General features: G+C 55.2%; 1 protein-coding gene across 9 annotated transcripts in view; it reads left to right on the top strand.

The window, feature by feature from the left end:
• The window catches only part of LOC117652403 (dystrophin), a 149,052-nt gene that overhangs the window by 73,939 nt on the left and 52,516 nt on the right, over positions 1-22,597 (top strand). The window contains exon 1 of one of the 9 annotated variants that reach the window (XM_034397290.1): positions 21,670-21,765. The exons of the other annotated variants lie outside the window; for them this stretch is intronic. Coding sequence (XP_034253181.1) covers positions 21,685-21,765 — 81 coding nt within the window. The 5' untranslated portion in view covers positions 21,670-21,684. Of the gene's footprint in view, positions 1-21,669; positions 21,766-22,597 lie in introns of those variants that run through there. 9 annotated transcript variants of the gene reach the window in all.

The following is a 22,597-nucleotide window of genomic DNA, read 5'->3' as shown; positions in this document are numbered from 1 at the left end:
GTCCGACAATTTTGTCTCCAGCGTATTTTTGTTTTCGAATGTAGCGACATGAGGTTGGCAGCCCCTCTCGTTGCGTGTCAAGGGTCGCACTGCCGGATGGGTTTAAATAATGCACTTGGCGTGGGCCCACCCATGCCCTCCCTTTTTTTTTTGCCTTTTTCTTTTTCGTTCTCGCTCTGTCTACACGTAGCGGCCACGGCACTTCCAGTGGCGTGCCCCGCCTGGCCCGTGCGTGTGTGTGTGTCGGTGCGTGTTCCCGCGCGGCTCGTTCTCGCCCCGACGCCGTTCGCCATAAGTGAAAGGCTAATCTAATGACGAGGCGCCGCTTGTGCCGCCTGCGCCGCGCGGCCGGCCTGGGTGGAAATGACAGCAGCGACGACTGGACAGGTGGGCAGACTGGCCGGCAGGACAGCGTGACAGCCGCGTCGGCGACTCGGCACCGAGCAACCTCGTCCCCGCCTGCACTGCACGCCTCGTTCAAAAATACGCCCTTTTCGTCCAATTGTTTGCGATTCTTCTTTTTTTCCGGAGGGTTTTGACGAAGGAGCACCCCTGTTGTTTTCGGTCTGGCGCTTCTTTTTATTCTTCCTTGTTCGGCTTTTAGAAAACGAGGACCACCAAACTATTCCTCGCAAAAATAAACAAACAAACAAAAATTCCTACATTAAATTTTTTAAAAATCATTTTTAATTTATTTTTTAAAAACAAACTTGTTTGGGTGTGTGGGTTCTTGTCTAACGAGTGGTGGATGAGCAGCATCATGTTCATACGATCATGTCTATCAGTGTTTCATTCGCTCGCACCCGTTCTGACTTATTCCTTCGCATCGATTTCGTCTGGGAAGGTTGCGGTGTAGTGGCGTTTACCGTCATTCCGAGCGCAAGCGATGGGGGTCGAAAGGTGAGAGGATGACGGTGGTTTATCGATGGAGAGTCTATCTTTAGGACGGGACTTGGTTACAGATTTAGCGGTGTCGCGGAACGGAACGCGGGACTGTCTCAAAATTTGCTCTGCGCAGCGGCTTTGGATTCTGGCGAGCTCGACGTGACAGTGTGGGGGTGGGCCTCGCTTCGCCGTAGCGACACCGCACCGTGGGGTCGCGAAGGGGAACGCCGTGTTCAAACGGCGCTCGTGCTATCTGTGTCGCACTCACAGGGCGTTCCGTAAGAGAGAGAGAGTGAAAAGAGAGAGAGAGAGAGAGAGAGAGAGAGAGAGAGAGAGAGAGAGAGAGAGAGAGAGAGAGAGAGAGAGCGAAAAACGAGCCTGCAGGGCCAAGCCCTCGGCCAAGCCCGCGGCCAGGCCTGGCCGGTGGCAGGGGTAAGCGCCCTATGCGATCCGCCCTACGCTGTAATAACACACCTCAGCGTGATTGGCCCCCGCCCTCGTCCTGGAGGGCGGCGAGCGCGCAGCGACGAACCGACGCACAGTGGGCCAGAAGACCGTTGGAGGCGGCCAAAATACGAGACGCGTTTGAAGCTCCCAAGTCGCTGAATGGGATTGGACGTGTGACTCCACCAATGGATTGCTCTCCGAACGCGGAATCCATTGGTAGGGTCACATGTTCGGTTCGAGTCCTGTTTAGCGACTCTAGAGCTCTTAAACGCGTCAGAATTTTGGCCACCTCCGCCGGTCTTCTGGCCCACTGTGCGACGTCCCCCTCGCCCGGCCCTGCCCGGTCCTGCCAGCAATCATCAGCTGGAGCCCGGCCATCCCTCACTTTTATGCGGCCAATTTAAAAGAGGCTTCACCCGGCCCGCCCGCCATGCAAGGCTGGGCCCTTTTCTCCGGCGCTCGCGGGCCCCCACCCCTGCCTCTCCACGGCCACCGTTAGACCGTACTGAAAACTTTTCAAAGTGGGCACCTGTATACACTTCAACCGGCATCGACTGTCGTTGCCACTGGCCGGTGTGACCGAAACTTTTGCAATCGTTTTACTGGCTGGTGACGTTATGACTACGCCACTGTGTGCCGGCAGTCGCGGAACTCGTTGAAAGGGATTTTGGGCGTGAGCCTGGCGAGCGCACTCACAGCTATTGGGCAGAGCTTATCTCCGAGCTCGTAGTTTGCAGACAGACCAAGGCCGATGCCCCGATTTGCGCGTGAATGCACGCACGGTCCAGTAACACGTGCGGTGCGCATCTGTGCCGATGGCTACCCGCTTGCCGGCACACTGAAAACAGCAGCAAGGTAGATCGACAGTGAGTTTAAGAAGCCTTGTCGCAAAGGTGATCAAAACGGTGACAAATGTGTAGAAATGCTGTTGGACCGGCTTTTGGCGGCCGCTGCGTTTACTACAGGCAGGGTTTCACACTCCCTCTGCGCAGCAGTGTTCTTCGATGCTCCCTTTCGCATGCCTTTGCCGCGGTGTGCCATCACAGTGGCACGACGCGGGTATTCTTTTCGCAGTGCCGGAGTTTCTGCGAGTTCCTCGACGGCTTAAGGTCCTGCCCCCCTCCGGCCCCCTCCCCCGACCCGGCCTGCCCAGGCAGTGCCCCGCCCCGCGGCGCCAGAGTGGCTTCCTCTTGTCTCGCTGCTTCCTGACTGGAATTTTCATTTTCGGCCCAATTTCCCTCTTCTTTCTCTCTTCTGTGTGGCGAGCCAGTCCTGCAGCCGGGATTCTCCGCCCACTGTCTCGCAGTGTCACGTGCTTATTGCACTCGCCGGGGAAGGTACAGGCAAGTGCGCAATTGTCGCAAATTTCGCGCACACCTCTGTGAAGGTGTGGTGTGTGTGCGCACGGTGTGTGTGGGAGGGGCAGTATTTTTTAGGGGTTCTTTTCTCTACTGGTGGACTAAAACAGAAGTTGCTTCACCGAAAGACCGCATTCTGAAAACCTGACAAACTATTTAAGCCTTACGAAGTAAAGTAGCTTGATATAACAAAGTATTTTGAGCATACGTAAGTTTTGAAAGAAAATAATTCGTAATTTACGAGCTATTTTTTTTGGTATGTAGTTTGTACTACGTTATCGCACAACCCTTCGTAAGGTTTTAGGCGTGCGTTTCCCAGCAGAGTCTGGTGTGAAATGTATTTCATTGACCGCGCGAGAGAGATGAGAGCAGTGTTGTGTTGATTTAAGTTGCTAATCCAAAGCTCTCTGCATCCGGATTGTGACGGCCCCACGCGCGGCGTTCCGTCCGATCTCTGTCAAAACTCGTGTTGACGGGTTTGTGCGCTGATCAAACTATCCTCTCCCCCCCCCCTTCCCCTTTTTGCCGAGAGTTGAGGGTTCGGCCGGTCGGCACTGTCCAGCGGGGACTAGAGGGGGTGGGCCGTGTTCCTGATGGTCATGATGGCCCCCGTGATGGCTGTGGGGGTTCTTTGACAGGCCCTCGCTCGCTGTCCCTGGCCTGCCTGCCCCCCCCCCCTTCTCCCGCGACACCTCCATTCCCTCTGCACCCCCTCACTCATCTGCCTTCCTTTCTCTCCGCATTCCTGTCACTTTGCCCCCGTGCGCCCAGCTTGCATCACCTCACACCCTTCCCCCACGCCTTATACACTGTGGAAAATGATGACTTCTTGGCGCAAGTGAAAACATCCCTTATGTCAGCGGCCGTTGGGCATAAGGGCGTAAGTCACATGGGAAACCCATTGAAAATAGGTTGTTCTGTCCGACGACAACTCGTGTGTTTTGAGGGAAAATATTTTTGAGTCACACTTTATTTTCTTTTTTTTTTTGCAAAAGAAAAACAGCTACTTATTGTATTAAATGAAACAAACAAGGAAAAACATAAACCTTTGTTTTCGGGGTGTATCTGCACCCCTCTGTACACCCAATCCCATTTCTCCTCTTTGCACCCCCTTCTCGGCATGGCAATCACTCCCTGCCATCTTCACCTCTTCCCTGTGCACCCTCTTGCGCCCCTTCCCACGCTGTCCTTTCCACCCTTTCTTCACCTCCGTCTCTTGTACACCCTCTTCCACAACCCCATCTTTGCACACCGCCTCCCACTCCCCTCTTCCCCGACCCCCTACCCCGTTCGCAGGAACCGCCCTCCAAATTTCCAAACCCCTGGCCGGGCCCTGGCCGAGCCGGCATGCCTTCGATCTGGGATATTAGACGTGATGCGCGCGTCAATTGAGTCCGCGAGCGACAACGAACGCCAGCTCACGATGAGAGCTAGGAGGAAAAGAGGGAGGTGGTGGGGGTGGAAGGGGGGTGCCATTCATTGGTATTCGTGTGTAGGCCTGTTGGCGCCGTGGTGCGCCACCCCTGGTCTGCACGCAATCCCTTTCTGTCCCCCCCCCCCCTCCCGCGGGCAACAGTGGGAATACCAGTAGGTTGCGCTTGTGACTCCACGTAGCTTACCTCAGCCCGCTAGACGCATCTAGCTCCACCCGGATGATCTCGCAGAACAACAGAACGGCGAAGTTTCTCTGCGGGAATAGCTCTGCAGGGCGATGCTACCGACCGTACCGACAGTCCACCGCAATGGCAGTGGAAATGCCTCGAATTTCGTTCTCTTATTTCGAGTGCGATAGGACGACCCAGCGAACTGATTCCGAGAGTCGTTTCCGTCGCTCTGTCTCTCTCGCACCTGTACTGGGCGCCCCATGAGGGCGAGTCAGAGCAACGAAAAACGTCTCTCGGAACCAGTCTGCTTGGGCAGAGTGACCCTTCGTCCGTGTTTGGCTTTCCGTACCCACACCAGGGTTGCCACAAGCCTGGAAAACCTTGAAAACCTGGAAAAGTCAGTTATTTTGAAAACGGTCAGGGAAGTCAGGGAAAAGTCAGGGAAAATGAAATGGAGTCGGGGAAAAAAAACGGATAACACCTCTAGACACCTATTTCGTTCGTAAAATTCATCATTTATTCTACCCGACTGCTTAAAAAAGGGCCCAAAAAAGTCAGGGAAAAACAGGGAAAAAGGGTCTGGAAGTCAGGGAAAAGTCAGGGAAAATGAAAATTTCATTTTTGTGGCAACCCTGCACACTCTAAATGTCTTGGTGGTCTTGGTCTTGTCCTGCACCTTATGGTGAAGATTTTGTTCACAATACAAACGAAATTCGTCAAAATATTAACAAGGTACTGTGAATTCTCAATGTTATGTTACAATCTCAGCTGCACCACCATAATAGTATAGACAATTTCACCATCGTAATACAGACGGTCTTGGCTATAGAACTTTTGGAGTGCACGCATTCCCCGTCGGAGGAGACACACGCCGTGATCTCCACTCGTGTAAATTTTATTCAGAATAACAGAAACATTTCCGAGATCCTGATCAAAATTCGCGCACCTCTGAAAGCTGAAATTCTGAAAAATTACTGTAATATTAATGGTTTGAGTTCTTCGGAATGGCAGGAGGTGTTTTCAGCTTTTAGAGGTGCGTGAAGTTTGATCAGGTTTTCAGACGGGTTTCTGACATTCTGACAAGATTTACACGAGTGTCCAGACTAAATGTTCCATATTATGGTGGTGCAGCTGACTTCGTAACATACCATTATTGAGAATTCACTGTACCTTATAGAGATTTTGACAAATTTCGTTGGTATTATGGAGAAAATCTACACCACATTATGTTGGTGCAGCCTTTCACCGTAAGACGTTTACTGTGCATGCGTGCGTGCCAAGGCGGTGAGCAGGGCGTGGCGCGGCGTCCCTCGCTGCACAAGGAGACGCGGGGTAGCGCCGCGCTGTCTGGCTGTGCTGCCCGTGCTGCCCCCTGCAGGGGCCCTGCCCGCCCTGCGCACCCTGCCGCGCGCGGCCATCCCTTGCTCGCGCACCGAGGGGTATACCTGCGCCGCGGGGTATCGCCGCTCGCGCGGAGTAGCGCCCTCCGCGTGAAGGGCCCCTCCGCCCTAGCGCATGGAGTATCGCCGCCACCGTCACTTCCACGCATTCGCTGCAGTGGCTTGGGAGGCGCCGCATTCGCGGTTTGTGCGGGGGTGTTGAATTTGGCGGGGAAAACAGACAGTGACTCGCACTGTTCGGTCAACAAAACAAAGTCACTTTACGAGTAGTGAAAACAAAGTGACCTGCCCTTTCTTTGTGCTACACGGTAAGACTCGGTTCTGGATCTTCCAGGACCGTCCTGGTTTTCCTATGTGTTTAGCATAGGAAAACCAGGACGGTCCTGGATGATCCAGGACCGAGTCTCACCGTGTAGAGTCTATTCAGACTGGATGAGCAGCTCCTGGATGCAAGGCGTTTACCTGTTTGCACATGCAATCTCGAGGCAACCGTGATTCGGCGCGAGACTTCCTCGCGGATCCTTTCTCTTTTTTTGTCGTCCACTCTTTCTGGGTCGGCCCGCCCTCCCCAAGGGACGGGCCAGCCCCCTCCCCGCCCGCTGTCCAGGAGCAGGACTATTCCATCAGAACAAGCGGCAAGCGCGCTCTCCCCTCTCCTCTCTCTCTCTCTCTCTCTCTCTCTCTCTCTCTCTCTCTCTCTCTCTCTCTCTCTCTCCCTCTCCTAGGACCGGCCCCGGCCCCCCGAATATGGTACGCTGGAAGCAGACTCCATTCCAGGAGAAAATGCGGTGGCGCTTTCCAGGCATTTTCCAGGCGTTTTCCTCAGTGTGTCTCGCAGTTTGTACTCGGGGCGTGCGAGGCCGGCACGTGGTGGCCGTGGCGCGCCGTGACGTCCCGTCCCCGGAGATGGATCGGCGACTCCGCGACAAGCACGCAGAAAAATAACTTAGCTGACCTGCTAATGTACCTTAGCAAGAGAGACTTAGCACAAGAACTAATATCCTTAGCTACATTTGCAGACTTAGCACGGAAGCTAACACAACTTAGCAAGACTTGACAAAATCTTAGCACAGAGGTTTAGCGGTGGTGCAAATAAATTAGCTGCTGGCGCTAAGCCCCTATTGACTGATCATTCGACCCCAGCGTAGGATATGAGTCCTCCCTAACTTCTCTCCGCAGAAGGAAGGGCAGTAGCCAAAGGGGGAAAGGAAACAAGTCGGCGAGTAAAGTCTGAGGTTCAAAACCGAAAATTTTCTGACTTAGTTTTTTCTTTCTAAGGCCTTAGCTACCTAGCTAATATGTGCCTGCTAAGAATATTAGCAACTGGTGCTAAGGTATTAGCTGTCCATATACAGCTAAGATTATTAGCAAGGGCAGTTAAGAATTAGCAGCCAGCGCTAAGCATTTCTCTGCGTGAGGTCAAGGAGGGCGAGGCGACGCGCTGCGCGGACCGGACGCGATGCTGGTGGACGTACATGTGCGGACAAAACGCACCCTGGCCGCCCTCCGTTCTCCCGATGCTCATTACGAGAGTCGTTTTGGTCGCTCTGTCTCTCTCGCACCCACACGGGACGCTCCATGAGTGCGAGACGGACAGGGCGACGAAAGCGACTCTCTGTATCAGTCTGCTGCTTCGCTTTACATGTCCCGATGTTCGTCGAGGCGATTGGTCCACTCGAGTCCATTCCGGCACCCTGCCCCGCCAGCTGCGTCCCGCCGCTGCTCTCTCTCTCTCCCTCCCTCTCTCTCTCTCTCTCTCTCTCTCTCTCTCTCTCTCTCTCTCTCTCTCTCCCTCCCTCGCCCCTACACGACGCTCCGTGAGTGCGACAGAGAGCGACAGACAACCCTGTTCGGAGTGGCGCGGCCGCTCTGTTCTGTGCCCGGCGACGGCCGAAGCCATCCAGGGCGCGCGTCGGTGGGCGCACGCCTCGGGAGCAGCGCGTTCGCACTCAGTGTTTACCCCGGTCGGGATCGAACCCGGGCCTGGCTTATTACATCTATAAATCCCTCGGGCCCCGTATATCAAAGTGCGCCTCCGACCGGTAGCCCCGGCGTGGCCGCACTGTAGCCGTGTTGGCGGGCTCCCACAGAGTTCGGCCCTACCCAACAACCGCGGAAATAAATTTTTGCAGCAGGAACTGGTCGGCTGCACGAATCGCTTCGCGTGCGGGGCGTGGGGGGTCGTGCTAGGAGTGCTGGGCGTGCTAGACGTTCTGCGCGTACTAGGCGTGCTAGGCGTTCTTTGCGTGCGGGACGTACCAGGCGTGCGGGTCGTGCTAGGAGTGCTGGGCGTTCTAGGCGTGCTGGGCGTTCTAGGCGTGCTGGGCGTTCTAGGCGTGCTGGGTGTTCTAGGCGTGCTGGGCGTTCTAGGCGTGCTGGGCGTTCTAGGCGTGTGGGGCGTATCAGGCGAGCGGGTCGTGCTAGGCGTGCTAGGCGTGCTAGGCGTTCTGGCAGGCGTGTCTTCTGACATGTTTTCCCGGCGCGGCCGCGTGGCTGGCCCTGCCCTGGCCGCGTGTCTCCGTCGGCAGATAAATCGCGCAGGTGAGGCCGTTTCTCACAAACGGCGAGCGGCCCTCTGCTTCTCCGCTTCGCCTCGGCCGTCGGTTCATTTCTTGATTTCATCCCCCGAAGTGCGCGACTCGGCGCTGCCGTCGGTGCGGCGCTTGCGTGCGTCACGGAGGCTGGCCAGCCGTTTGGCAAACACTTTCAAACAACTGCTTCAAACAACTGCTTCAAACGCGCCGCCACCAGTCGGCCGGCCGCCGGCGAGGGATTGAAGCGTAAACGAACGACAGCGAGTCTATCTCGGGCCGACGGGGCACTGCCGGCAGGTGCGCGTCGAGGACGTGCAGGATCGCGGAATGAACTGCAAGTGTGCCGCCGTGAGGGTGCGTTGCGATCGGGTGGCCCAGACGTTGGGCTCGGCGGCACAGATTCGGGTTGGGGCTCGGATCCGGGTTTTGAATCGGGTTCGGGTTGACGCTCGCTGCGATCCCGGACCTCGTTCCTGGAGCGGGGCCTGTTTCGCCAGCTTCGCCACCTCGGCGGTCCCCTCGGCGGTTCCCTCGGCGGTTCCCTCGGCGGTTCCCTCGGCGGTTCCCTCGGCGGTTCCCTCGGCGGTTCCCTCGGCGGTTCCCTCGGCGGTTCCCTCGGCGGTTCCCTCGGCGGTTCCCTCGGCGGTTCCCGCCCCGATCCGAGGGGAGGCGAGGGATACCCCGACCGTGTCCGCAGTCTCCCCCGAGGTAATTGATGGAACCACTTAGCGCGCGTTATAGCCGATCAGGCCGACAGACCGTAGCGAGACAGACCGACAGGCGAGCGGACGGGACGGACAGGCGGACAGACCGGCTGCCTCCCCCCGCTAAGTACTCGCCGCGGCTGCCGTGACTGGAGGCCCTCCTGGGCGAGGTCTTGGACCAGCTCCTGGGCCGGGCCCTGGACGCCGCCTTGCACCAGGTTCTAGAGGTCTTGGAGGACCTGGAGGTCCTGGAGGTTCTGGAGGGCCTGGAGGGCCTGGAGGGCCTGAAGGTCTTGGAGGTCTTGGAGGGCCTGAAGGTCTTGGAGGTCCTGGAGCTCTTGGAGGTCCTGGAGGCATCAGAGGCCCTACAGTTCCTGGAGGTCCTAGAGGTCCTGGAAATCCTGGAGGTCCTAGAGGTCCTGGAAATCTTGGAGGTCCTGCAGGCCCTGGAGGTATCGGCGGCCGCGGACACATTTCCCATCGCTTCATCTTCCCGCGTCGTCGGCGCTCTGGGGGGTAATCATGGTGGCCATGGTGGCAGCGGCCAGGGTGGCCTGGGCGGCCTGGACCCCAAGGGCGGCGACCTGCTCCACCGCGCCATCCCTCATCGGCAATACGCCGTAATAGATGGCTCCGGCGCACGCCAGGGGCCGCCACGGGCCGAGGTGGGCCGTCCTTAAAGCGCGCCGTGATTCGGCGGGCCGCTGCACAGTGGGCCAGAAGACCAGTGGAGGCGGCCAAAACTCTAGACGCGTTTTGAGCTCCAGAGTCGCTAAATGGGACTCGAACCGAGCGTGTGACTCCACCAATGGATTCCTTGTTCGGAGACCAATCCATTGGTGGGGTCACACGTTCGGTTCGAGTCCCATTTAGCGACTCTGGAGCTGAAAACGCTAGTAGAGTTTTGGCCGCCTCCACAGGTCTTCTGGCTACTGTGCGCTGCCTCGCACAGTGGCCAGAAGACCGGTGCAGGCGGCAGGAACTCTTGACGCGTCTTGGGCGACGAAGCGACTCTTCGGTATCAACCTGCAGGCTCGTCCGGGGCTGCGGAGCGTGGCGACCGCACTGGAAGTTGCCGAGCGTTGCCGAGCGTTGCCGAGCGTTACCGAGCGTTACCCCGGGAGGCTAATGCCGCCAAGCAATAAAGTGGTTCGGGGAGATAAATCCGGGGAGCGACGGCCCTGCGGCCCTGCGGCCCTGCGGCCCTGCGGCCCTGCGGCAGTGTGCGCCGCCTCCCTGCACCTTGGCGCCCCCTCCCCCTCCCCGAACACCGGAGGGACCTGGCGGCGCCCTCAAGTGGCTGCGCGGGCCACACGCTACACGCGGAAGGTTCCTTTACGCTGTCTTTTCCCGCCTTTTCCTGCGGTCGAAAGGCAATTAAGCCGCTAGCCTCTCTGGTGGAAGGACGGCCGGCACTAATGGGGCGGCCACTTGGCTTGGTGCATCGCGCTCAAAGTGTCCGCTGTCGTTGCGCTGATTAAGGCGGGCCTGCACTGGAGGACGCTTGTATTGCGTTTTGTTCTTTGTCGTTGCAAGTTTTTCCACCGGGCCCGCACTGTCAAAAAAATTAAGTACAATCGACCAATTGGTTTTGGTCATTCGAACTAAAACTAATTCTTAGTCGAGTCAACTAAAATTTAGTTGAGTGTAGTCGCTGCCCACCCTGCGAGGTCCGTCAAGATGCTGCGCTCGGCCAGACAGCCTCCATCAAGTCGGTGGCGCAGTGGTTAGCGTTGTTGCACGACGTGTCAGGGTATCACTCTAAAAAAAATTATGAAATTTCATATTTAAAGGAGTTTAAAATTTCATAATTACGTTCTAAACCTCAATTTTTATAACCTTCGTATGAAATTTAAGATCGTGTAATGAAACCTAAGATTTGGGTTATGGATTTTAAGATTAACTGGTTATAAATTTTTAGAACAGAGTAACTTATAACTCCGGTTCTTAAAATCTAGATTTTCGCTTTGAAAGTTTATAACGCTTGCCGATTTAAGAGCAAGGTTCTCAAATTTTTAACCGTTTAGTCCTGCTCCCTAGTCCTTTATTCATGGTAAATTAATAAATAGGTGAAGTTTTCATTTTTATCGGCATGTGTTAACATTTTCCGAACCGCTAAGGTAGGAGTCCTACACTGACAAAAATTGGACCAGGGTATGGTCCACTGTCAGCCGCCTGACGTCAGGTTGCACAAACCTGCCGCTAGGTGGCGCTTGGAGCGCCGTACCCGTTCACCAATAAGTATTTCCGATTAATGTTACGAAAGTAAATAATTTTTGATAAATATATCATCAGTTGCCTAAGTAAGTGTCAGCCCTAGCCGTTGGCTTTCAGTTTTAAACAAAATATTACACTTAAGTCGAGAAAAACGCTTGTCCAAGTTGCCACTCGCTGGCGACTGCGGTCGGCCATTAGGTTGGGTGCACGCAAGATCCGCCTTGTGTTACAGAGTCCGGGAGTGGACTGAGGTGTCTCTCAGGAGGAAGAAGGCCTCTTTCAGAGACAGTAAGTCCTTTAATTTTTTAAGTGCCTTCACAATGGGAATGACGCTGGCGCCACGTTCTCTCGGGAGTAATCATAGATTTCTGAGATTTCATCATTTGTAACATATTCGTTAGGAAAGGGATAAAGATTTTATTTACACATTTTGTGGGCAGTAATGAAACTATTATCATGTTTCATAATATTGGTTGTAGAGGTTGTAGAACCAAATGTGAATTTTCAAAACACGTAGATTCTGAAAATTAATAAACTAGTTCTTACATTTCATTAACCACTTCTGAAAGTTTAGAACAGCAAGTTATGAAATTTAAGAACGTTTTGGATATGAAATTTAAGATCCATTGTTCTACAATTAACTTCAAATCCAGATTATGAAATTTAAGAAGCATTTTTTTTAGAGTGTGCGTGTTCGACACCCGCCAGAGGCTCCGATTTTTCGACTCTTTAATTAAGTGTCAGTGCCTCTGGGACGCTGACGTCACATTTAGAAGGAGGTCGTGTGGTCACGTGATTCTCTCCAACCAATAGGAGAGGAGGCAGTTCTTAGTAATCTCAAAAGGATCTCGAGGAGATCGAATCAACTAAAACTAAGAAAATCGTCATCAAGTCTCCAAATGGTGTGACGTCACCGCTGCTTACATCACAAGAGCCGACTAAAGGGAACTGACTAAATATTTTGGTCAAAATTTCGACTAAGTTTTGTTTGATTCGACTAATATTTGGTCGTTTTTATCGTCCACTCATGCTCGATTGGCGTGTTCTTAATTCTACTAATTCTTAGTCGCCCTGAAAAACGACTAAATTTCTTAGTACAATCCACTAAATTTTAGTCGATTGAACTTTATTTTTTTGACAGTGCGCTCGGGCGCGCGGAGGCTGCCGGAATGATGTCCGGCTTAGCGTTAATGGTTACTTCTGCACCGTAATTCGGTGTGAAAACTGCGTTTTCGTCGTAATCCGTGGACCTCGTTATCCACCTGGTGCAGCACGGCACGGCGGGGCACGGCACAGTGGGCCAGAAGACCGATGGAGGCGGTCAAAATCTCGGACGCGTTTTGAGCTCTAGAGTCGCTAAATGAGACTCGAACTGAACGTTGGGCCCCATCAACGGATTGCTCTCCGAACGAGGAATCCATTGGTGGGGTCACACGCTCGGTTCAAGTCCCATTTAGCGACTCTGGAGCTCCAAACGCGTCTAGAGTTTTGGCCGCCTCCGCCGGTCTTCTGGCCCACTGTGCGACACCCTCGGCAACACGCTTTGTGACTCACATCTAGCGCACCTCGCAGCGGCTTGTTTTATTTTTCGCCTTCTGGAAGGCCTGGAAGGCCTGGAAGGAGCGGGGGGTCTTGCTTTGTGCGCGGCTTTGCTGCCGGACCGACGAGGTGCTGGAGTGGCCCTGTGTGCTGGAGCCTGCCCGGAGCTGGCCGCGGCGACCAGTCATTTAGTTTTTCACTTGTTTCGCCGCGTTTCGGCTGTTGGCGGACTCGGCCGCGCCGTCATGCAGGTTAGGTCATGGCGCCGTGCTGGTCGACATCGGCACAAAGAAAAGCCTTTGTAAGAAAAGTAGTTTGCTGTGAAAAAGTATTGTAATCAGAGATAAGCTTAAGAGGTAAATACCTCGTAGCTTATGAATTATTTCTCCGTATACCAAACTAACTAGTAAGTACCTGGAATATGCTCAAAATACCTTGTAACGGTTTTTTGGCGAGCGATAGCGAGCCCTTGCCGTGTTTGGGCGCTCCAAAAAGTAACTGGTCGTGCGTCTGTCCCTCTGTGAGTCTGTAGCGTACACGCTCACGTTTCTCAGCAACTACAACACTAATAGTTACCAAATTTTGCACCGAACATCCCCTAAAGGTCCCACAGGGGGAGTTTATCTTATATTCACGATTACTACCGTTTGAAATATTCAAAACATCTTTTTGAATTAGGTTCTTAGCGTGGTTAGGTTGGCAGCATATATAGCAATTTTTCATACTTGCGGCCGCGGCTCTCAAATACGGGACTGGCAAAACATTGGCAAATAAAACAAAATAGAGAGGAGAAGGGCTTAGAAGTGAGTTCGGTCTTAGTTTTTCGGTATTCTAGAATGATTGAAACCCCTCCGGAGTGTCAACACAGTGAAATACGGAAAATGAAAGTGACAATTATTACGCGTTTCGTCCGTCCGTCCGCCCCCTCCCCTCCCCTCCCCCGCCACAGGGGAAATGTTTTAGTCAGTGGAGTGTGTTTGATCGTTTGATAATTGCAAGAATGATTTGGTCTTTTTAAGTTTTGAGAGTGTATTTCCATTTTTTTTCTCAGACATTATACTTTTTAGTTTTTTGCTTTGCACAATAACAGTTAGAAAATAGATCAATACAATCTAAAAGTACAAACCAGACACTAATCTTGCCAAAATAAATAGTCTTTACTGACTCTTGGCACTGACTCTGGGGAAAGGCTTCATTGCAATGCTGTAAGTTTACTATAGTACTAACCTTAAAGATAACTATATGGTGAGTGAGAGTAGCGCATATATGGTTTGACATTGACATCTGATTCAATGAGACGATTCAGTGACTTGGTCACATGATTTCATGAGAGGATTCTTTTAACTTCATCATACATTGTGTGCGACAACTGGTAATTTGTGTCAGTCATGGTTTGAGTTGGCTGTCTTTTTAATTTATTCAGAATGTTAGGTAAATACTTGTGCTATACCGTTTTAAAGATTAAATATCACATCATGACTATCATTATGAATAAGATTAACTTGCGTTTAGCAATAAGTGGGCTCGACATTAAATTCAATGGAACGATTAATTGGATCTGACAGAAGGTCTTCTCCGTAAAGTAGTTGCAATCAGCCTGCCTGTAAATGTGTCTCTTTTTAATTAATTGAGATAAATCAATGTAGTTTTATCCACTAGTTTAAAATAAAAGGGAGATAAAAGGCTTTGTAGGTATTACTTATAACATTGTGTATTCATAAGTTCAATAACAAGGAGATATCGAATGGTAATTGAAGCATTTGTGAATCGTGTTAAGTAATTCAATGCTGGCTGTTGAATGTTACTCGACTGAAGTACCAGTGTCAGGGTTCATGTTACGACACAGACACAATGAACAGGAAACACACTTAGAAATTGCGAAAATGACTTCCAATTTCATCCCAGACCATTACTTTTCCCAAAATTTACCAATTTCTGACCAAAATTTTGAAGTCGAGTTTTACATAGTTTCCTGCAGTTTTGGGCGTGCTGATCACGAAAATGACTTCCAATTTCATCCCAGACCTTACTTTGAGTTGAGTTTTACATAGTTTCCTGCAGTTTTTGGTGTGCTGATCACGAAAATGACTTCCAGTTTCATCTCAGACCTTTACTTTTCCAAATATTTACCAATTTTGGACCAAAATTTTTGAGTCCAGTTTTACATAGTTTCCTGTAGTTTTTGGTGTGCTGATCACCAAAATGACTTCCAATTCCATCCCAGACCTTTACTTTTCCCAAAATTTACCAATTTGTGACCAAAATTTCAAAGTTGAGTTTCCCATTGTTTCCTGCAGTTTTCAGTAAGATAATCACGAAAATGACATGAATTCCGGCCCTTTCGTGACGGAAGACACTGTATTGGCCTTATTCGCTGCACATATTCTTCGCCATCTCCTATAAGAATGTGTTCAGACGCATCGCTCGCCTACTACGCGCCCAAACTAAACGGCGCGTACCCCTAGTAGCGTGTTCTGCCGGCGCCGCGCTGGACCGCATTGGCTGGCTGCACTCTGGGCTGCACTCTGGGCTGCACCAGCACAGCGCCGCACAGTGGGCCAAAACACCGGTGGAGGCGGCCAAAACTCTAGACGCGTTTTGAGCTCCAGAGTCGCTAAACGAGCCTCGAACCGAGGCTCGTTCGGAGAGCAATCCATTGGTGGGGTCACACGTTCGGTTCGAGCTCTGTTTACCGACTCTGGAGCTCAAAACGCGTCTAGGGTTTTGGCCGCCTCCACCGGTCTTCTAGCCCACTGTTTGCCGCTTTGCAAGCGCCCCCAAAATTGGCATGCACTGGAGTTTTGGCACTGATCGACTTTACTCGAATCTTTTATGCGTTCGGCTTTGCCGACGCGCTTTAACGAGCTGCCAGTGCCGCGCCGCGTTCACTGTCGCGCAGGTTGTGTCCAACGGCCGGGTGGCAAAGGGCAGGCCCAGGCCTCTTGCTTGTTGGCGCTGCGCGGCGCTGCGAGTCGCAATTAAGAGCAATCGCCTCTACTTGGCCGCGAGAGGGGGAGGGAGGGCGTGCCAGGGCGTGCCAGGGCGTGCCAGGGCGTGCGCAGCGCCGCCAGCCAGCGCGCCGCGGAGGCGCTAACTACGGCAACCCGCGGGGCAGCGGCAGTAACAGCAGTCAGGCTGCCGGAAGCTCGCGATACAGTGTAGGCGTGTGGTGCGTTGTAGCGGCTGCTCGGGTGGCACTGACCTCAGGGCCGCTTTCGGACCCTCGGAAGGCCCGCAAGTTGCAGACAGGGACGTGAAAAGTAGTCCATCCGCCATCAACATGAACGCTGCCGAGAAGTAATGAGGACTCACTATGGAAGACGAAGCTGGCGCACAGTGGGCCAGCAGCTCGGCCAGGAGACCGGTGGAGGCTGTTGAAATACCCGAACACGTTGTGAGCTCCACAGTCGCTAAGTGGGACTCCGAACCGAATGTGTGATCCCATCAGTGGGCTGCTCTCCGAACGAGGAATCCATTGGTTGGGTCAGATGCTCGGTTCGAGTCCTGTTTAAAGACTGTAGAGCTCAAAACGCGTCCGGGACTTTGACCGGCTCCACCGGGCGTGTGGTCTAGCCCGTAGTGGTAATGGTGATGGAGCGCCCTGCAGCTAGGCCACCTCGAGGCACCCGTGCGTTCGGGTGGCCTACCCGGCACTCGGCAGGCGCCCCGGGCAGCCCCGGGCAGGTGGAGCACCGCGCTCTCTTGACCCGGTGTTGAAAGTACACGGTAAAAACGGTTCCTGGTTTTCCCAGGAGCTCCCTGGAAATCGCCTATGTCTCTACCGTTGGCTTCCTGGGAAAACCAGGTTCCGGTTTTACCGTGTAGCAGAACAATTCCGAAAAATGTTGGCAACCCTTCCGACTCTGGTGCATCGTAACGCGTTTTAGCCACTCGGGTGGCGGCACTGAGTCGGTCCATCCCAACCGTCCGGTCCGAGCTCGAGTGCAGAGAGTGGGCCGGCTGGGCGGACTGGGCAGTGCCTGGGCACCACTCGTCTTGAGCGCATCCCCAGATAGTCTTCTTCTTCATAGCAGCGGCGGTGCCTGGCAGGAACTGGGAACAGCAGCCCCCCCCCCCCCTTGCGCACAGTGGGCCAGAAGACCGGTGGAGGCTGCCAAAACTCCAGACGCGCTTCGAGCTCCAAAGTCGCTAAATAGGACTCGAACCGAACGTGTGACCCCATCAATGGATTGCTCTCCGAACGAGGAATCCATTGGCGGGGTCACACGTTCGATTCGAGTCCAGCTTAGCGACTCTGGAGCTCAAAACGCGTCTAGAGTTTTGGCCGCATCCACCGGTCTTCTGGCCCACTGTGCTGCAGGCCACCGCGGGTCGCTCGGCGGTAAGACCAAGTCCGTTATAAGTCGGCTAAATACGCAATGACGCTGCCAGGCCCTGGCCCTGCCGGCCCGCTCGTTCCTAACAGCGGTTCCCTGTCTCTCTCGCACTCGCGAGGCGTCCCGTAAGGGTGCGAGAGAGACGGAGCGACGACCTCACTTGTTCGAGATGAGCGCGCAGGCCGTGGCGCCGTGGCCACGGTGTCGCTTCATGACGCATTCATCGTCGCGGTGCTGCTACCTGCCGCCTGCTCTGCTCCTCATTGGCGTGTCGAGGCGGATGAATACTGCAGTGGAGCCCCAGGCCCAGGCCGCCAGGACGCACAGTGGGCGAGAGGCCGGTGGAGGCGGCCAAAACTCTAGACGCGTTTTGAGCTCCTGAGTCGCTAAACAAGCCTCGAACCGAACGTGTGACCCCACCAATGGGTTCTTCGTTCGATGATCAATCAATTGGTGGGGTCTCACGTTTGGTTCGAGTCCCATTTAGCGACTCTGGAGCTCAAAACGCGTCTAGAGTTTTGGCCGCCTCCACCGGTCTTCTGGCCCACTGTGGGCCGCCAGGCCGCCACCGGCTAGGCCTCACCTACGCCAAGGAGAGCGGCCGCTCTCCAACCATTTTACTCTCTCTCTCTCTCTCTCTCTCTCTCTCTCTCTCTCTCCTCTCTCTCTCTCTCTCTCTCTCTCTCTCCCCCCCCCTCTCTCCCCTCTCACTCATGTCGCTAGCGTGATGCTGGCTGCGAGGCTCTCGAAGCTCATTTGCGGTGCGCGCATTGTGCTGGCATGCGGTCCCCAGTGGGCCGAATCTGACGTCAAGTTGGCCGTCGGGCGGATAGCGCGGGGCTAGTTGTTTGGCCCCGCTGAGCCTGGGCGTGGCTGGCTGGCAAGCCGATCCCAATAATGCGGCTTGCTTTCGGGGTGGCTGTTGTTGCAGCAGAACGGTTGGGGAAGGGGGGGGGCGCTCTTGTTGTGAACCTCTGCCTGTCTGTACGGGCTTTACTGGCCATCTGTTGACGTGTCTGTCTGCGCCACGTGTGTGTGTGTGTGTGTGTGTGTGTGTGTGTGTGTGTGTGTTGTTGGTGGTCTTTGTCGCACCTCCGCTGCCGCCCTTTCCCTGTCGTCGTTAGCACTCGGCCGGTCGCTAAGTGGTGGACGCAGACTTGCAGTGGGCCGGCCGGTCCAGTTGGTGGGCTGCAGGTGCCGGCACACTGTGCGGCAGGTGCCGTTCACGACGGAAGTGGAGCGTGATTCAGACGACGCCGCGTCACTGCGGCCCCGTGCGGGTTCAGGACCTCTCAATGTCTCCTTACACAGCCGCACAGTGGTCTGGGTGACCGATTTAGGCGGACAAAATAGGCATTTCTATAATCTGTTAAATATCAAATATATCGGCACAAACCGTTAGCATAATGTTTGGGAGAGTTGAAAACAACTCTTTTGGATCAAGGGGTCACCTTATTTTTCACACACGGGGTCTCAAACTTAATGAATGCGCCAACGCTAATTTTCACTTGAAAAAGTTGTCCACAAATTAAGTTCTGTAAAATTGAGTTTTGGTCACAGCTAATTTCTGAAGATATAGCGTGAAAGAGCGTTCTTTGGCGAATAAATTTGATTACTCACTTTTGGGATTCGACCAATTTTTCGTTTTGCTATCGACTCGCGAAGAAAGTGTTGAGCAAACGGTGAAATTCAAACATTTCTAAGTTCGAGAAAGTTTCATTCGGCTTCATTCATTTTCATTTCTGGTCTAAAATGTTAGCAATATATTAAGGAAATCGATGCAGAAAGAACCATCTGCTAATATCTGCTACTCTAATTTCTGCACGGTCCAACGCAACCACGGAACGCACAATATGCGACACCGGCCGGCACGCGCGCGCTCGGCGCACAGACGGACATCATACAATACTCCGGTAATACTCAGACAAAAATAATCAAACTGCTGAATGTCAGGTTTTACGGGTCGCTGAATCCGATTCTGTAAAAATTTTGAACCAGGGGCGGCTCAGTTTTCCAGAAAAGGGGGGTAGTTTTTGTTTTCAAGATCTGGCCTTCAAAAGTACAGTGGAAGGGTTTTGAGGACCGCTGAGTCTGATTCTGTAAAAATTTCGGACCAGGGGCGGCTCAGTTTTTCAGAAAAGGGGGTATTTCTTTTGTTTTTCAAGATATGGCCCTTAAAAGTACAGTAATTGGGTTTTGAATGCCGCTGAGTCTGATTCTGTAAACATTTTGGATTACAGGAGGCTTAGTTTTCCAAAAAGGGGGGTATTTTTGGAGTTTTATTTCCCTATTCTGAAAAACGAGCCGCCTCTGGTCCAAAATTTTTACAGAATATCAGACTCAGCGGCCCTCAAAACCCAGGAGCTGTACTTTTGAAGGCCATATCTTAAAAAACAAAAAAATACCCCCTTTTCTGGAAAACTGAGCCGCCCCTGGTCCAAACTTTCTACAGAATCAGACTCAGCGGCCCTCAAAACCAAGGAGCTGGACTTTTGAAGGCCATATCTTGAAAATAAAAAAAATACCCCCCTTTTCTGTAAAACTGAGCCGCCCCTGGTTCGAAATTTTTACAGAATCGGATTCAGCGACCCGTAAAACTTGACCTCCAGCAGTTTCATTATTTTTGTTTCAGTATTACCGGAGTATTGAATTATGTCCGCCTAAATCGGTCTCCCAGACCACTGTGAGCCGGCCGTACATGTGCCCCTTTTAGGACCATTTTTATCGTGTGGTGGTGTTTCGCGTGTGCTGGCTGCTCGAAAAGGCGTGCACCGGATGCGTTTACGGTGAGGGCATGCGAGAGTGCGGCTCGACTGGCCGTTGACCCGTCCCCGAAGGTGGCCCGTAAAAGTGGCGCCTGGCTTGGCCCCGCCGACCCTTGAACTTGGGCGCTGCATCTCGCCGTGCCGGCCGTGCCGTGCCGGCCGTGCCGTGCCGGCCGTGCTGTACCGGGCTGTGCACAGCTGCCGGCACCACGGCTGTGCGCTGCGCCGGGCCGCGGCGCGCTGCGCAGAAGGCGGCAAGGCCCGGCTAGGCCGGTTGGGCGGTGTGTGCCACTGGGGTGGGGCGGCGCGTCGCGGCGCTGCAGCTTCAGTCCGCTTCGCTCCGTGGTCTCGGTCGCACGCCCCCGCCAGGGCCGCGTCCGCCAGGGCCGCGTCCTCTGGGCCCCCGCCGCCCCGCCGCCGGCCGCGAGAAGCATGACAAGGTGGCGCCATGCTCGGTGAGGCCGCCAATGGGTGCAACGGCGACGTGGCCAAGGCCGCCCAGGCCACCAAGTGCAATGGCGACGTCCGCAAACTGTCGGCCGCGGAGCGCCTCGGCGTGGCCCCGCGTCGCCCGGCGTCCGTGGCGGAGGCCGTGGCCGCGGACGCCAGCAGCTCGTCCAGCACGGCGTCCAACTCGTCGTCGCCCGTGCCGCCCAGCGTGTCCGTCAAGGCCGTGTCCTCGGGGTCCGCCACTCCAACGGCGTCGCCCGGCACGGCCAGCCCCGCGCGGAGGCCGAGCAACATCAGCGGGTCGCCGCGGCGCTGCGTCGCCAACGGCAGGACCATCTCGGCGGCCGACATGGCGGCGCTGGGCGACGCGGGGCTGCACCACGGCCCGCGCAGCGTGGTGGAGGCTCTGCTGGCGTCGGGCCGCGGCCGCGGCGAGCGGCCCACCGTCACCATCAAGCCCACGCCGCTGCGGAGGTCCTCGCTCATCGAAGACGCCCAGAAGTGCGCCCAGGCGGCCCAGGCGGCGGCCGCCAACAACTACCTCTGGATCGACGACCCGCTGAACGTGGCCAGGACGACGACGGCCGACCACTTGCAGCACGCCCGCCGCCGCAACACCACCACCATCACCCCCACCACCGCCACCAACAACAACAGCCTGGACCGCCGCCGCCGGCCCGCGAGCGTGACGGCCACCCCCGAGGGCTGGTCCCCCGGCACGGCGTCCACGGCGTCGCCGTCCCCGCACTCTTTTTCCTTGTACACCCCGCCGGCGCCCCTGGCCGCGTCCGCCTCCGCGTACGTGCGCTACTCGTCCCCGGGGGGGCTGGCCCCTCCTTGCCGCCGCCCTCAAGGCCTCGGCCCCGGCCTCGGCCTCGCCAAGGGCCTCGCCAAGGGCCTCTCCCTGTCCAGCTCGACGTCGGTCCCCGCCCACCTGTCGTCCGCCGCGGTTCCTCCCCCGCAGGCGGCGCCCAGAAGGCCGCCCACCTTCCAAGCGCCACCCCCGCCTGCCCCTCCGTCCCCGCGGCGGACCAACGGCCACCACGACGGCCACCTCAACGGCCACGTCAACGGGAGCCTCACGTCGTCCGCCTCGTCTCCGTCCCTCCGCGGCGCGGCCAGCCCGCGGTCGCGGCCGCACAGCTTCCCCGCCAACGCCGAGGGCCCCGACCCGCTCGGCCCGCTCGGCCCGCTGGGTCTGGGCCTGTACGGGCCGCTCGTCCCCGACTACCGCTCGCTGCCGTCCGACCACGTTTCCGGCCACCTGTCCTCCAACATGTCCTCCAACGTGCTGCGCGCGCTCTACATGTCCGGCCTGACGTCGGGCATGCGGCCGTCGCCCACCTTCCACGGGCTGACCGCGCTCAGCGCCGCCATGGGCAACTCGGTGGGCCACTCGGCGCCGAGGCCGCGCCCAGCCTCCATCGCGCACCTCCTCACGCCCATGAGGCCGCCGCCGTCCCTGCCCCCGCACAAGCTGGCCCTCTTCTACGACATCCTGGACGCGCAGGAGCGCTTCGCTGAGGTGTGTGTCGTGTCGGTATGTTGGTGGATGTGCTTTTCCACGCCACTAGAGGTGTTATTACTTTTAGTTTGAAAAGCTCTCACTTTCTTTCAAAGTGCAAGTGTGTAGTTGTTTTGGGAGGGAAGGAAAATGGTTCTGCTTGGAGGAAAAGCGTGCTCCTCTGAGGCCTTTAACAGCGTATCAGTGATGCCCGCCTCTGACAACCAAGATGTGCAGCGTGTGCGCGTTCACGGCTCGCCACTACTCAGTTTGAGGGATGGGCGAGTACTATCGTGGCTCTGAATCGTATCGTATAACTTACCGCGACTCCCGGCCGATTCTTGTTGCTTCCAACGGCTCGGCTCGGCGGCCAAGACTCGGCCCCGCCTCGCAGGAACACACGTCGATGTCGATGCCTTTCCCCGCGCCAACTTCAGGCACTTCCCTCCCTCGGAGACGCCTGACCGAATCACTTGACACGAGTCGCAGTTCCGTGTGTGTGTGTGTGTGTGTGTGTGTGTGTGTGTGTGTGTGTGTGTGTGTGTGTGTGTGTGTGTGTGGCGGTGTTGGTGTAGTGTAGCGTGGATGGAGGTGGGGTGTCGATAAAGGGTGTGGGCGGGGCGCGGAGGGTTGGTCCTTTTATTAAGGCAGCACCGGCTGCAATTATTTTGTTCCCACTCGACGCAAGTCCCAAGCAAGTCGAGCGGGCTTTGGCACCGCCTTGCTCGGCTTGCGCGGCTTGCGCGGCTGGAGGCAAAGCGTCCTGTTTGGAGCTGCGTTGGCAGGCCGGCCGGCTGGTGCAGGCTGGAGCAGGCTGGGCGAAGGGCGCGCCGAAGGGAGGCCTGTCAGAAGG

The sequence above is a fragment of the Thrips palmi genome, unplaced genomic scaffold, assembly GCF_012932325.1.
Source record: "Thrips palmi isolate BJ-2018 unplaced genomic scaffold, TpBJ-2018v1 HiC_scaffold_7, whole genome shotgun sequence".
Taxonomy (NCBI): domain Eukaryota; kingdom Metazoa; phylum Arthropoda; class Insecta; order Thysanoptera; family Thripidae; genus Thrips; species Thrips palmi.
The sequence above is the reverse complement of the archived record's forward strand: the minus strand, read 5'-3'. Positions and strand labels throughout refer to the sequence as shown.